This window comes from Oratosquilla oratoria, unplaced genomic scaffold, assembly GCF_046742065.1.
Source record: "Oratosquilla oratoria isolate Oo_2021 unplaced genomic scaffold, ASM4674206v1 SCAFFOLD88, whole genome shotgun sequence".
In the NCBI taxonomy this organism is placed as follows: domain Eukaryota; kingdom Metazoa; phylum Arthropoda; class Malacostraca; order Stomatopoda; family Squillidae; genus Oratosquilla; species Oratosquilla oratoria.
Window position 1 is genome coordinate 612,501 of NW_027467752.1, and position 14,936 is coordinate 627,436.

The 14,936-nt window shown below is 39.1% G+C and overlaps 1 protein-coding gene across 4 annotated transcripts in view; it reads left to right on the forward strand.

Moving 5' to 3' along the window:
- The first annotated feature begins 1,700 nt into the window (after positions 1 to 1,700).
- LOC143024080 (uncharacterized) overlaps positions 1,701 to 14,936 on the forward strand; it is a 33,643-nt gene continuing 20,407 nt past the window's right edge. Inside the window, exons 1-6 of one of the 4 annotated variants that reach the window (XM_076182820.1) lie at positions 1,710 to 1,848; positions 2,456 to 2,602; positions 10,985 to 11,138; positions 11,430 to 11,787; positions 12,918 to 13,037; positions 13,228 to 13,374. In XM_076182820.1, coding sequence (XP_076038935.1) covers positions 10,990 to 11,138; positions 11,430 to 11,787; positions 12,918 to 13,037; positions 13,228 to 13,374 — 774 coding nt within the window. In that variant the 5' untranslated portion in view covers positions 1,710 to 1,848; positions 2,456 to 2,602; positions 10,985 to 10,989. Of the gene's footprint in view, positions 1,849 to 2,455; positions 2,603 to 3,505; positions 3,871 to 10,984; positions 11,139 to 11,429; positions 11,788 to 12,917; positions 13,038 to 13,227; positions 13,375 to 14,936 lie in introns of all 4 variants that reach the window. The other 3 variants (XM_076182821.1, XM_076182819.1, XM_076182823.1) reach the window with 3 other exon arrangements.

Genomic DNA, 14,936 nt, shown 5'->3' on the forward strand with positions numbered 1-14,936 from the left:
TGGTCCTGCTGGCTGGCTGGCTGGCTGGCTTGCGACCTTGAGCACTAGGCGCTCATGTAAGCGTGATGCCACCAACCTGAAACAAAAGTCGATTCATTTTTCGAAAATCAGGGATAGTATGGTCCCATGAAGATTTGGTTAATCGTTCCAAGGGGTCACTTGTGGAACGAAAGTGAGCGTCTGGCTTTTAGAAAACCAAATTTTACCCGTGAGCTTACGTTAGGATGAGTAAGAAGGTCATAGTGGACAATAACCCCTGGTTGGGCAGCCCCCTTCCCTCGTCCTCCCCCACAAATAAAATCTCTTGGCGACAGAGGAAGAAAAGCCATGTCCAATCATGAGGTATATTAATTTGGGGGAAATATATATTACTGCGTAGATGTTCATCACTGGGACTGATTACAAATTACATAGCAATATTTAAAACTGAACATCCAGATCGTCGTTATTCAACAAATAGGTCGTTGGAATAAAATGTATTTTCCATGAGTAGCAAGCTGGGAATGTACAAACTAAGGACAGCTTGTATCTTATATAAGTCCCACCGTAAGGCGGACTGAAATCTGCTCATTCTCTGGTAACCATTTATCGTTTTTCATCAACCATTGGATGTCCAACCTCGGCTATGATATGGTTACTAACGTTATTGATTCATAACTATATCAATAATTCACGTTTTCAAAATGTTCGCATTTGCTCAGTCACCCACCTCAATTTTATATCTAATTTTATGTTTGGAATGAAATTGTTTGGGCTATTATTGTTGTGAAAGAGGACTATTTAATTCTTATTTTCAATACTTATTAAATGACAAAATATAATTATGCTAAATTTCCATAGATTGTTTAATTTCAATCATGTAATAGGACAGTACAACTTCTAACTTATTCTCATTATCACTTGGACTAACTTGAAATATATTATAAAAGTATTGGTTCTCCCTGAATGAGCTAATATATTTTCTTCTCCTTTTTTTTGTATCCCCATTGGCAGATTTTTTTCGTTGTCGCCTTATTATTTTTACAAATTCCATTCTGGGTCCATACTTGGCAATATAGTTGATATTCCCAAGCTTCTTGTGTAATTCATATATGATAATGCAATTTTTTAGTAATAATGGGTGAAATTTTTTATCATTGTTGCATTACTGTATGCCGTAGAAAACAAAACCGATTGTTAGCAGCACTGGTTAAATCTGAGAAGCTAAGTTCAATCACACAATGGGGTCCAGAATCTTGTGAGGGACCTTGAAACCCAGGCCCTGGTCACAGAAAATGGAAGAATAATTTTGTCAAAGAAAACTTAAAAGTGAACCATTTATTCTCTGAAAAAAATAAATATAAAAATAAAACAAACCAAGAAAACAAAATCATATGACTAAAACAAGTATTTGTTGTCAAGTGCATATGGTTATTAAGTTGGGTATTAATAAAACTGAAGAAAAGGAATAATAATGGATACTTGAATGCCCAAACTTGTGGTTTCCATTATTTCCACAATATATATATTACTAATACTGTATTTCGCTCTCTAAAACGTATTCTAAGGCCAAAAAATAGTAGATATTAGTATAACATATCTAGTATTTGCTATGTTTTTTTAATATTTGCCCATCAAGTGTGGAATTTAAGAGATTTCAAAAGTCCGCGTCAAAGCCAGGAGTGTTGCTATTGGTCCATTCCCTCGATACTGCTGCCATCTACAGCTCTCTTCGAGAGGAGAGACTTTGAGAGCTTCGTTACGGAGGAGCTTCTGTGACAGTTAAAGGTTGATTGTACATTTCAGGCAAATACATGTAGACTCAAAGGCAGATTGGTGATAGAAACACCCAAAAAAACATCCGTGTAGGTAAGAGTTATCTAAGTTCTGTGCAGTGTGTCTTGGTTGCTGTAATGTTTTAACAATGAAAAGCATTGCTTCCAGGTCTGTCGAAGCTGCGAATGTGCCTGTCGGAGGGCGAGGAATGGGGACCTGGACTAGTATATATTCTCTTAATTCTGGCTCTTGCAGCATTTCATGTCGCCAGAACTAGCACATCATGTTGTCATTTGTTCCAGAAATCTATGGAACACAGTTCTAAGCTGTTAGAAGCTCGGGTAGGCGCATAAAATTGGTTAATATGTGATAGGAACCGTTGTGAGCTAGGGCCGACTCGGCCCCCTTGCTCTCGACGATGGATGGAGTCTTGGCGCTCCCCCCCCATTCACTGCAAAGCCTAGCAGCCAGAAAGTGCACGCTAGGAGGGGAAATTGCAGATCCATATTATTACTTTTGCTTTTAAATAATTTTTGCCCGAAGTTGGTTGTTTTTATGTGCATGTGATGTAATGTGTGGGGCTTGCTGGTATAGGGAACACAAAGGTTTTAGTAGTTTGAGGAATTGTTCACTTATTCTTAATCAAACTTGATTTCTTTTATTGTCAAGGAACTTAATTTTTCATTCGGTCTTGTTACAGTGAGGAAGTTCCCATAGCTTTGGTTTGAGGGATTTGTGAGTGGCAAATGTGTACCCCAGCATCTAACATTTGTTTTCTGCATCATAACATGATTGTTTTTTGTTATCAAATGAAACTCTTGGAATGCACTGGAGTACAGTCTTGTTTGTAAGTGCTATATTTTTATTTTTAATTCTTTGCCAAAGAACTGGCATTATTATGCATGATTAGTTTCAGTTCTTAAATAGGTCGTAGCACTACATGTGCACCAGATGCATGAAATATTATAGTTATTGGAAGATTTTATTGTTCGTTAATGTATTTTATGTCAGCCAGGGATGAGTATCTTATAATTTTTGATTAAGAGTTTTATATGGTTGAATTAACAGATTCTGATTCTTATAATTTACAAATGTATTACTGGTGTATATTTTGCTTTTGTATATCATATTCTAATGTGTATTGTGGTGTTCTTTTTTTTGACATCTTGATGACTGATACTTTTGTGTGATTTTTGTTGACTTCTTTATATGTTCATGGGACCAGCGATGGATAACCTGCTTCTGTGGGTCCTTCAAGACTTCAGAGACATCTCTTGATGCTTGTCTTCAAATCCCAGCAACATGTTCACCTCTGTCAAGAGGTGTAGCCTTAAGGACCAAGCATGCTGCCTTCAGACCTGGCCCAAGAACTCTTATTAACTTAACTTTGATAATTTTCTCTAATTTCACGTGTGAAGAATAGGGGAATACTCTCCACCAGTGACAATGACATAGAAGCAGACTCACACTTATGCAATCAATCAATTAGTCAGGCATTCTGTTGCCTTGGATCTCTCTTGCAGGAAACACATGGCTCCCAGCTAGCAATAACCTCAACAAGGAGATGCAGCCCCAAGGGCTGGTACAGTACGTTGATACAATACAGACAATAGTCAAACAATTTTTTCCCCTGAGAGGTCTATGGTATATATTGAAGACCAAGTACTTGCACTGTAAGGATGGATTTCCAGTTGCTGAAACTAGACAGCAATTATTATTCATATCCCCATGATTGTTATTTATTTTGCAGAGGACTAATGATGGTTACCTGTATGTGGTGGTCCTGCAAGGTAGACAAGAGATCTACCAGTTTTCAAACCCTGTCAACCCTATCACATTCATCAGGAGGTGCCCATAGGCACTGACACTGTCACTGGATAAGATGATTTTCAGTTACATTTGCAATTCTTACATCATTTCATATATGGAGAGCTGACAGCCAGCATCTGCTCCCCTCTTACCACTTTCAGCTGGTTATGTAGAAATAGTCCTACACCAATAGATCACAGGCAACATTCTAAGATTTTATCCTAGAGAGGTGTGTGGGAAGGCCTGAGGACCATAGCGAGCCCATTTGGGGGTGTGGGTTTTCCAGTTTTTGAAACTTGAGTATTTGTGAGTATTTAATTTAATTCTATTGTGTTATGCTTTATATTCCATGAGAGGGGTGCATCAGAGATGAACTAGCATTATTTCTAAGAAAATGATGTATAATATTTGCATGGGCAGGAATAATGAAATAAATGCATGTTGAAAGGGTTGAGAATGTTCCATTCCCATACTTAGCCACATCATTTTGTGGGTAAAGGCAGATTGGATGTAATTTTTTCTGTGACAGAGAAACTACGCTACTTTGTTTTACTGTGACTGCCCCCTCCCCCCCAGTTATGCTGGCCCCCCCCACTTTTAACCTCTTTAATACTAGTCAAACATTTGCGTGCACATTAGCTGCCTGATGTACATGATGCATTACAATACATGCATTATAAAATATAAAGTTACAGCTGTTATACTTGTTTTCATCTAGAATGTTTGTACATACATATACCAAGGCTTTTTCCCCCTTACAAGGGAGGTAGCCAAAAAGGAAAAGGCATAAAATCATTCCCACCCATTCCATCCCTGAATACACTCCACACCCCTCCACCCTCCCTCTCATCCCTGCACCTTGTTCACTGCCCTGGGTCAGAAGCAGTGTCGCAAGGCATAGCACATCCACAGCAAGGCCGCTTCATTAAATTGGCAACCCCCCCTCTCCGTCCCCCCATGCATAAAGGAGAAGACGGGGAGAAATCCCTTCAGGCTGCGTAAAAAATTGCTCACACATACTACCTCACCCCCCATCCCCCCGCCCATTCCACCTCATACATCACAACATCATCCATATACAACCATTCTCCATTCACCCGTCTTCTGTCCTCTCCCGTCCTTCCTCAACAGACATTCCCCTCTTTGTAATCACTGAAAAAGGGATCAAGCCTGTTCACAGAATAAGAGGGTCAGTTACAACTACAAAACATAATCAGGAAGCCAATGCTGGCATCATCATATACTCGCCTGTATGCAGGCATCATCGTATTCAAGGGGTTAATATGGTCCTTTACCACTTCACTGAATATTCATTTCCTTTTTTTCTGAACCCTGTGATAGGGGAGGAAGAATACTGTTAACGCGTGTTCCCACTTGAGTTGTAAAAGGCGACAAAAACAAGACTGGGGTAGGACTAGGCATCTATCATATCACGAGTTAATGATTAATATTTTTAGCCAGGTTTAATTATTAAAAGGTAGGAAAAAATAAACTAAACATATATTTACAAAACTTCATTACTAAGAAACTTATTTATGAATATAAAAGTAATTATAAAATATCAAATATTTAAAAATTAGAAGACAATATCAACTAAGGAGGAAGTGAGAAATGTAGAATATTACTTCTCTTGATTTTCAATACATACATACATACATACATATACCAAGGCTTTTTCCCCCTTCCAAGGGAGGTAGCCAAAAAGGGAAAAGCATAAAAACACTCCCACCCAATACACTGACTATAATCTTTTCTTTTATCACTAGTTAATAATGGAGAAGATGATACATACATACATACACATATACCAAGGCTTTTTCCCCCTTACAAGGGAGCTAGCCAAAAAGGGAAAGGCATAAAATCATTTCCACCCATTCCATCCCTGAATACATTCCACACCCCTCCATCCTCCCTCTTATCTGAGCACCTCCTGGATGACGGGTCATCCCTGCACCTTGTCCACTGCCCTGGGTCAGAAGCAGTGTCACAAGACACAGCACATCCACAGCAAGGCCGCTTCATTAAATCGGCGACCCCCCTCTCCGTCCCCCCATTGCATAAAAGGAGAGGACGGGGAGAAATCCCTTCAGGCTGCGTCAATTTTTGCTCACACATACTACCTCACCCCCCACCCCCCCGCCCATTCCACCCCATGCAATCACATCATCCATATACAACCATTTTCCATTCACCCATCTTCTGTCCTCTCCCGTCCTTCCTCAACAGACATTCCCCTCTTCCCCAAAGCCCCCTTCACCCCATCCATCCACCTCATCCTAGGATGTCCCCTCATGTTCACGCCCTCCACATCTACCTTCCATACCTCTTTTACTAGTCTTCACTCATTCTTTCCATGTGTCCAAACCATCCTAATATTCTTTCATCAACCCCATCTCCCAGCTCCCTTTCCACCCCTGTTCTCCTCCTCACCTCCTCATTTCTCACTCTATCTAGCCTAGTAACCCCCATCATCTTTCTCAGATACCTCATCTCAAACACATTCAAACTCCTTCTCTCTTCCTCTCTTATGTTCCATGTTTCTGCCCCATACAGTGCTGTTGGCACAATCACTCCTTCATACAGTCTCCTCTTAGCATCCATTCCCAAATGTCTATTCCTCATTACACTTTAATCCACCAAGGCATTTACTCGCTTCTCTCAATCTACATTCTACCTCCACCTTCACTCCACCTTTTCCTGCCACATTTGCACCCAAGTATCTAAAACTATCCACTTCCTCCAGTTGCTCTCCCTTAATGCTCACTTCCAGTGTACTGCCACTTTTACCCCTTGTACATCTCATCACCTTACTTTTACCCCTTGTACATCTCATCACCTTACTTTTACCCACATTTATCTTTAGCTTTCTTCTATCACATACTCTCCCAAACTCTGCCACCAACTTCCTCAATCCCTCCTCCGATCCTGCCACAAGTGCAGTGTCGTCCGCAAACAACAGCTGGCTCACCTCCCACTTTTCTCCATTTTCTTTAACCATCTCCAATCCCTGACCCACTACCCTTGCATTTACCTCTCGCACCACCCCATCCATGTATAAGTTGAACAGCCAGGGCGACATAACGCATCCTTGACGAAGTCCCACCTTTACCTCGAACCACTCACTCTCTCCATTTCCAATCCTGACACAAGCTCTACTACTCTCATAAAAACTCTTGACAGCTCCCAGAAGCTTTCCTCCTATCCCGTATATCTGCATAACCTCCCACAGTGCCTTTCCTATTTAGTCTTCTGTTGGGATGTGAGGATCATTAATGATCCAACATTAAGAGACCCGGTAGACTCTGTTCAGGCCGAGGAGTTGTAGAAGGTTGGCAAGGAGCCAACATCAGGAGAGCCAGTTGACTCTATTCAGACAGGGATTTCGTTGAAGGTTGACCAGGAACCAACATCAAGAGAGCTGGTAGACTGCTCAGACAGAGACATTGTTGAAGGTTCACCAGGAGCCACCATCAGGGGATGTGCATTTTCTCTCATTCTCTATTCCGTTTCTTCATCTTCAGTAACTTGTTCTTTTGTTCTGCACCTACTAACTGCATATCCATAGCTGTTTATATACTTGCGGGGTTATGACATCACTTAAGGAAATCATTATGGACATTTGAGTTCTTATACATTCAAATCAAGGATTTAGAATGTTACTCCTTCCGCTCTCACACCCCCACTAAATGAATCACAGGTTGGTTAGTCTAATGCCAGCAGTCTTGCGCAATGTTCAAAACATACTTTTATATGTGGTACATAGTCCTTATTCTACTTACATTTATGTAACTTAAACACATGAATATATGAAATTATTATATTTCTATAATCATGGAAAGACATGATAGTATCCTACTCTCTGTAGTCCCAAAAGGGGCATTCCTAAAAAGCACAAAGACATAAGAGGGTCTGGGAGAAGTTTTCAGACCAGAACCCTAAGGTTTGGGTCTTTTGATATACATGGATGTGGTACATATGAGAGAGTAAAAGGGAAGAGATAGGCAGTATATTTGTGAGAAGAAAGATGGATGTGTTGGCATTGAGTGAAACTAAGTTGAAAGGGAGGGGCAAGTTTGAGTTTGGGAGGGTGTCTGGTGTGAAGAGAGGCAAAGGGAGAGAAGAGGTGGCTGCACTAGTAAGTTGAGAGGTACGTAAGGAGGTTTCTTTAAGATTAATATGGATGAAGGTAAAACTGGGGAGATGTGGTTCTTTGTAAGTGCATATATGCCTGATAGTGAGAAGAGTGTAGAGGAAAGGGAGGCTTTTTGGATAGATTTACATAAGCACACAGAAAGTTTAGGGAAAAATGTCAATGTAGTGGTATTGGAAGATCTCAATTCTAGGGTAGGAGACGAACCAATAGACAGAGTGGTTGGGAAGTGTGGAGTTCCAGGAAAAAAATTGTAGTGAATAAATAATGGTGGAGATGTGTCTAGAGAGAGTTGATGAGAGCAAATAGTGTTTGGGAAGAAAGTCAACCATAAGTACACATGGAAGAGGGTGGTGGATGGGTGGTAGAATAGAAAGGGCTTTAATGGATTATATAGTAGTAACCAGGGGAAGAGTAGGAAGAATTTTGGATGTGTGTTCTAAGGGGAGAGAGTGGGTGGGAATATCAGATAATTTTTTTGGAAGGAAAGTTGAAAGTGGAGGATAGATGGAGAAAAAGGAAAGGGACAGAAGGTAGGGAGGTGCTTAGAGTAAGCTGCTTATATGAGAGAAGAGTGGGAATAAATGAAGGATAGAGTAGAAGTAGGTGTGGAAGATGAATGGGGATGTTTCAAAGAGGGAGTCACAAGGTGTGCAAAGATGGTGTGTGGAACAAGGAGGACAGGAGGGAATAGAAGAAAGGGTAGTTAGTGGTGGGATGAAGCAAAGAAGGCTGTGGAAGAGAAGAAATGAGCATTCACAGATTTGTGCAACATAGGACGAGAGAATCATACAAGAGGGACAAAGAAAAGAGAAGTAAAGCATAAGGTAAAGGAGAGCAGATATGAAATGGGGTGAGAGTATGACAATTGATTAATTTTTCTTGATTTGCTCTGATTCATAGTTACGGTCTAACGTGCTGATGTTTATTTGGTATTACTGAATGTTACTCCTGGCATTGTATTTATTGTAAGTCACAGCATATCCCATTTTGCTGAGCTGGGTCCCCATGCTGGTCTTGTTTTGGTAAGGCATCAAATTCTTAAGTATTATTTGCCATTTCCATGTTTACCCCTGTGTCTTGCTGGATTGTTTCTGCCCTGAGCACTTGGCCGGAGACAGGTATGACCCTTCATCCACAAGGAGATAAGAGTGAAAGAAGGGTGGTTGATGGCAGGGGTTAGGAGTTGATGTGTGCCTTGCCTTGGCCACTTCCCTTATAAAGGGGAAGAAGCCTTTATATATAAATAGATACTCGTGGATAGATGGATGTTTACTCCACCCCTTTCTTTCCTATGTATAATTTTTCTAGTTTGTGGTGACTTACATATAAGCAGTGTGATATACTGTACATATATATATACCAAGGGCTTTTTCCCCCTTACAAGGGAGGTAGCCAAAAAGGAAAAGGCATAAAATCATTCCCACCCATTCCGTCCCTGAATACATTCCACACCCCTCCACCCTCCCTCTTATCTTAGCACCTCCTGGATGACGGGTCATCCCTGCACCTTGTCCACTGCCCTGGGTCAGAAGCAGTGATATATTGTAGTATTATAAAAAACCTCCAGAAACAACAAAGAATTATGACCAAAAGGGTTTCCAGCCTTGTGGGTAAACTATCCAAGGAAAGACTAAAAGTCATCATTGAAACAACAAAGGTCAAGAAATTATTTGATTGCATTGAATAGGTCACTGAAGGTGGTGGACGAGATTGAAAGAAAATAAAAGAGGATCACAAGCTTTGGGATGGGAGGGCATCACAAGGTCATGGGAATGTGTTTACAGGATGTGAAAAAGTACAGTTCTTCACACAGATGATTAAACTGGAATAATCTGGGTGATTATACAGCCCAAGCTGTAGCCATATGTGAATTTATAATGATGAAAATTTGGGAATGATATAACCCCATGAGTAGTAATTTCATGAATACTGTAATTAGGTAAATACCAACACTGCCATTAAGGTGATGCCTATTAACATGGCAAATGTATACCAATATTACACATAAGATATTGTGAAAGAAGCAATACACAAACACTTCTGATTGTCATAGAAATACATGTGTAGGAAAGTACAAAATATGGTGCAAACTAATGTGAGGAAAAACACTGTGTGAAAACATTATTGGTGCAATGTTTTGCTCATTTCATCTTTATCAAGTATTTGATAAAGTCCTCATGGTGCTCTTCCTGTAGTTGTCATCAGTTGCAACTCTTTCAATATGACAAACTGTCAAGTGGTGCCGGCTAGTGCATGAAACATGTTCAACAGACTTTTTTCTCAATGTGATTTGTGTAATTATATAAAAAAATATAAATTCCCTCTTCCTATTACAAGATGTGCAGTTTCAATTTGGATAAAAAGGGGTTGTTGTACTAGTCCAAAGTTTCTTCTCATGTATGTATGTTAAAATTCGGGAATTGTTTTATTAAGGAAGATTCAATAATTTTCCTTTTATAACTACATTTGGATTTGAAAATGGTTTGGGCAAAAACAATTTTCAAATCCAAATGTAGTTATAAAAGGAAAATTATTGAATCTTCCTTAATAAAACGATTCCCGAATTTTAATATCTCAAAAAGCCAATGGTCACCAGATGTATGTATGTGTATATATATACATGCATACATACACACACCAGATGCAGAAAGATACTAAAGTGGGTCATTATGAGCATAGCTCCCTTCCTGTAAAATACACGTAGGTAAATACACACACACACACACACGCCCACACAAAGAAGAGAAAGAGAAGATCTATTGGCCTTTTACAGAATCATGAAAGGCATGGAAGTCCTTGATAGAGAAGACAAGTGAGATAAGGGAAAAACAAGGGAACATGAAAAGAAACTCAAAAAGGATAGTTATAGAAGAGATCTGAAAAAAAAAGTTTTCCACACACAGTGGTGGATGTCTGGAACAAATTAGACGAAACAGTAGTGTGTGCAAACACCATACAAGAATTTAAGAACGAACTAGATGTTGTGAAATACAAAGACTGGTCACTACGAGCATAGCTCCCCTTCCCATATAATACAACTAAGTAAATACACACACTTTTTTGTAAGATGACATGTTAGGGTGCCTGCTACATGTCTTTGTGGGAAAAAAAGATCCAGTGATTGATGTATACACTGTTTTAACATGAATTTCATGGGGTTCCATTAGGCACATTAGAATATATAATAATTGTAATTATGTTGTATAGGAAATGTATTTTCTCTAACTAAACTCGTTAGTCTATGTAAATTAATTTTTTCCATTGCAGGTAAAATGGCAACTTCTTCGAAAAAGATAACCTACACGAATGACTTCAAATTAAAAGTGTTAGATTACTACTTCAAACATGGAGGTGACAATAGCTTTGGTCTCAAGACAAAAACAGCACATCATTTTAATATTGACAAAAAGACTATTAATAGGTGAGTAATTATTATAGTTATATATTATTTTTTTTATCCTGATGGTAGGGTTTATGGATTTAATTTCCTTTCTGTTGATTAATGGATCAAATAGACAAAATGTCTTGGATCCAAGCAGTGTGACTTGGGACAGAGAGAACCCTTTATCTTTGAGGTACTAAGATGGGAGGGGTGTTAAGTGGGTTCTAATGGATATGAAGGTTGGATGTCCTTTGACCATACCATCCCCTCCATATAAAGATGAAAAGACCTTTTGTGTATGTATAATATATATATATTTTTTCATCACAGAATGCTGAAAAATCCAGATATGGTCAGGAAAGCACGGAGGCTTGGAGCAAAAAAGCCCATTTTAACTAGTCCAAAGAGTGGTGGCAAAAATATTGGTAAAAGTGCAAAGAACATACACAGATCGGGTTTTACTTCAAAAGGCTCAAGTAGTACTGGGGGTACTAGTACCCCTGCAACCAAAACTTCAAGCTCTGGTAGCTCTACAAGTAGTGGTAGTGCGAAGCATTCATCAAATACAGCTAGTAGCAGTAGTTCAGGTGCTAAGAGTGGAGGAGGACAAGGAAACAAAGCAGCTTTGTCATCAGGAAAAAGTGGACCTTCTGGACCAGGGAGACCAAAACCCAGCAACGATGATGTTGTATGTATTGTCTGTCATTATAATTGTGTTGTCATGATGTAAGGAAATGCTATGGTAATTGATGTTGAATACAAATATATGCCAATGGCTATTTCCCCCTTACATTATTGTTCTGAGATAGACATGTTATGGTTAAACGAGGGTGAATTGTGAAAGTTTAGGAATTACTTAGTAAGGATTACATTGTGAAATGATAGGAGTATAGATAGAACTGAGAGTAGGACTTTTCATTCTAAGGTGGTTTGGTCATGTTAAGAGAATTTGTATGTGTTTATAAGTTTACTGGAGGCCATAGGTCTTCTACAAGAGAGACCAGATGCAATGGATTGATTGTGTGTGTGATGCATGTATAAAGGGGAAGGACCTTTTGGTATATGTATGTACAATATATGTATGTATGTGTGGACACATGGAAAGAATGAGTGAAGAAAGATTAGTAAAATAGATGTGAAAGGCAGAAGTGGAGAGAGGGAACTTTAGGGGACAACTGAGGATGAGATGGGTGGATGGGGTGGAAGGGGCTTTGAGCAAGAAGGGAATGTCTACTGAGCAAGGAAGGGAGAAGACAGGAGATAGGAGTGAATGGAGAAGGATGGGTGGTGGTGAGGGATTAGGGGGAGTAGGGAGTGGTTGTTTGTGAAATATATTATGACCCAGCCTGAAGGGATTTCTCCCCATCTCTATTCTACATGTGGGGATGGAGGAGGGGGGTTGCCAATGAAGTGAATCAGCCTTGCTTTGGGTGTACTGTGTCTTCCTGCATTGCTTCTGACCCAGAGCAGTGGGCGGGATGCAAGGATGGCCCGTCGTCCACGTGGAGCCTCAATGAGAGGGAGGAAAGGGTGGTGGATGGGAGGGAAGTGGGTGCATACCTTTTGACTCTGCTGCCTCCTGTATAAGTTGGGGGGAAAGGCCTTGGCACATGGATAGATTAGTGTACAGTAACTACACTGGTTGGACAATGTGTATCAAACTTCCATCTCAAACTGACCCAAAGATAGATGTGTGCAGATAGTTTGAAATAATAAAACCTTTGGATATATAAAACTTATGGCTGTAATGACCAAGCCTCTTCCCCATTTAATTTGAAATATTGAGGTTTTACTGTATGTATATTTTTCTGTTACCAGGAAGTGCAGGTGTTTGATTTACCTGAGGATCCAGACTATTCTGTCCTGAAGCGTTCAATTAACACTTCAACCAACGGTGTGGCAGGAATTTCTAAACTTCTTGTCACAGGAACACCGGAAGTGAGTATTTTGATTTTGTAATTTTTATTACTATGATTGGTTGCTCTGAATATAATTAATTTAAATTTTTGGGGGTATGGATAAGTGATTGTAAGGATTTTTCGACCCTTGATTTTAAGATATATTGATGAGCAAGGAGTTTATTTTTTAAGGACATTTTACTTACCCTAAGTTTTCATCTTTCTTTTAGGTACAAAACATGCTTCTTCATGAGTGTGATATTATTATGGAGTGCAAAGTTTGCAGAAATCTTTTTCGTTCTGTTGCCAATTTCCTTGCTCACAAAAGAATATATTGCCGAGAAAATTACTCTGATGTAAGAAGCTTATTCCATAAGGTAAGAGGAAAAATTTTGTTTTTGACTAATGATAGAACACAATCTCATATATAATATACATAGCAGGGTGACAATGTAATAATAAGACCAAAGTGCTATGTATTGAACTGGGATAAATTCATTGATATTTCACTGCTGAGAACTTTAAGGTTCTTGTCCAGTAGAAGGATTTGGCCATTTGATTTTACTGTAAGGTGTTTTTAATTTGATGATTATCTGGTATGAGCATTGTCACTGTTGAAATCCTTAGGTGAAGCTTCCATTCTGTTATTTTTGAGTTATTGTTCTAATTTGTTTAAGTAGGCTTGGATGTTCTTTGCTGCTATTTTGTATTTACCATGCTGGGTTATCATTGTTAGGTCATCTGTATATGAGGCACTGGATTAACCCATAATTCATTTAAGGAAGAAATGTGAAGTTGTCTTGGTAAGGCTAAGTAGGGACTTTTCAGACAGGGCCCAAGATATATATATATATACATATATATATATATATATATATATATATATATATATATATATATATATATATATATATATATATATATATATATATATATATATATATATTGTAACTGCCAACTGCTCCCTTCCTACTACTAGCAAATGGTGCATCAACCAACATGCTCACAGACTAGCAACATTAGAAACAACCCTAACATAAAACACAGTCTCATCCAACACTTTAGACTTATTCCTCACAAACAACACTCATCTCACAAACATGAGTAGTACCCGGTCTGAGCAGTCATGACATGGTGCTAGTTGATTCAAACATTAAAACCATCCAAACAGAAACAAGAACTCAGGACATTTACTCATATAGCAGAGCTGACATGGGTACCATATCCCAAGACTTAACAGAGTTTGAATACTTTTTCCTGGACAGTGACCCAATATTGTGGAAACTAATTGGACCAGACCAAAGGATATAATACAAGACACTATGAACAAACACATACCAAAGAAAACTTAATGAAACTGGCCACCACCCTTGTTGAATAGACAATTACAGACCTTACACAGAAACAAAGGAAAAGCATACCTCTCAGCAAAACAGTTCATTGATACAAGACATTGGGAAGACTACATAAACACACAGAAAACTTCCCAGAAAGAAATGCAATATGCCAAAACTAGTTACACTACCACTTTCCTTGCAAACAACAGACAAAACTCACAAAAATTTTACTGCTTTTTTGAAGCATGCAGACAAACCTCTACAACACTACACAATGACTTTTTGGTTACACACTGAAATGAAAAAACACATGCACTAAACACTCGATTCCAGTCTGTCTTTACACAAGAAGGAGCAGACTTTGACATATCACTGTCACCAATTTCTCCCCTTGTTATGAATATCCAAGGAATCGAAAAACTACTGAGGTAAATGTGACCAAAGTGACTGGACTTACAATATACCTTGCAGGATACTCAAGGCCAATGCTGGTGTGTTGGCTCCTGTCCTGCAGGTTATGTTTTCACTGACTATTCACATTTGAGCTCTTCCCCATGACTGTCTTTTGGCAAATGTGACACAAGTTTTCAAATCCAGTGACA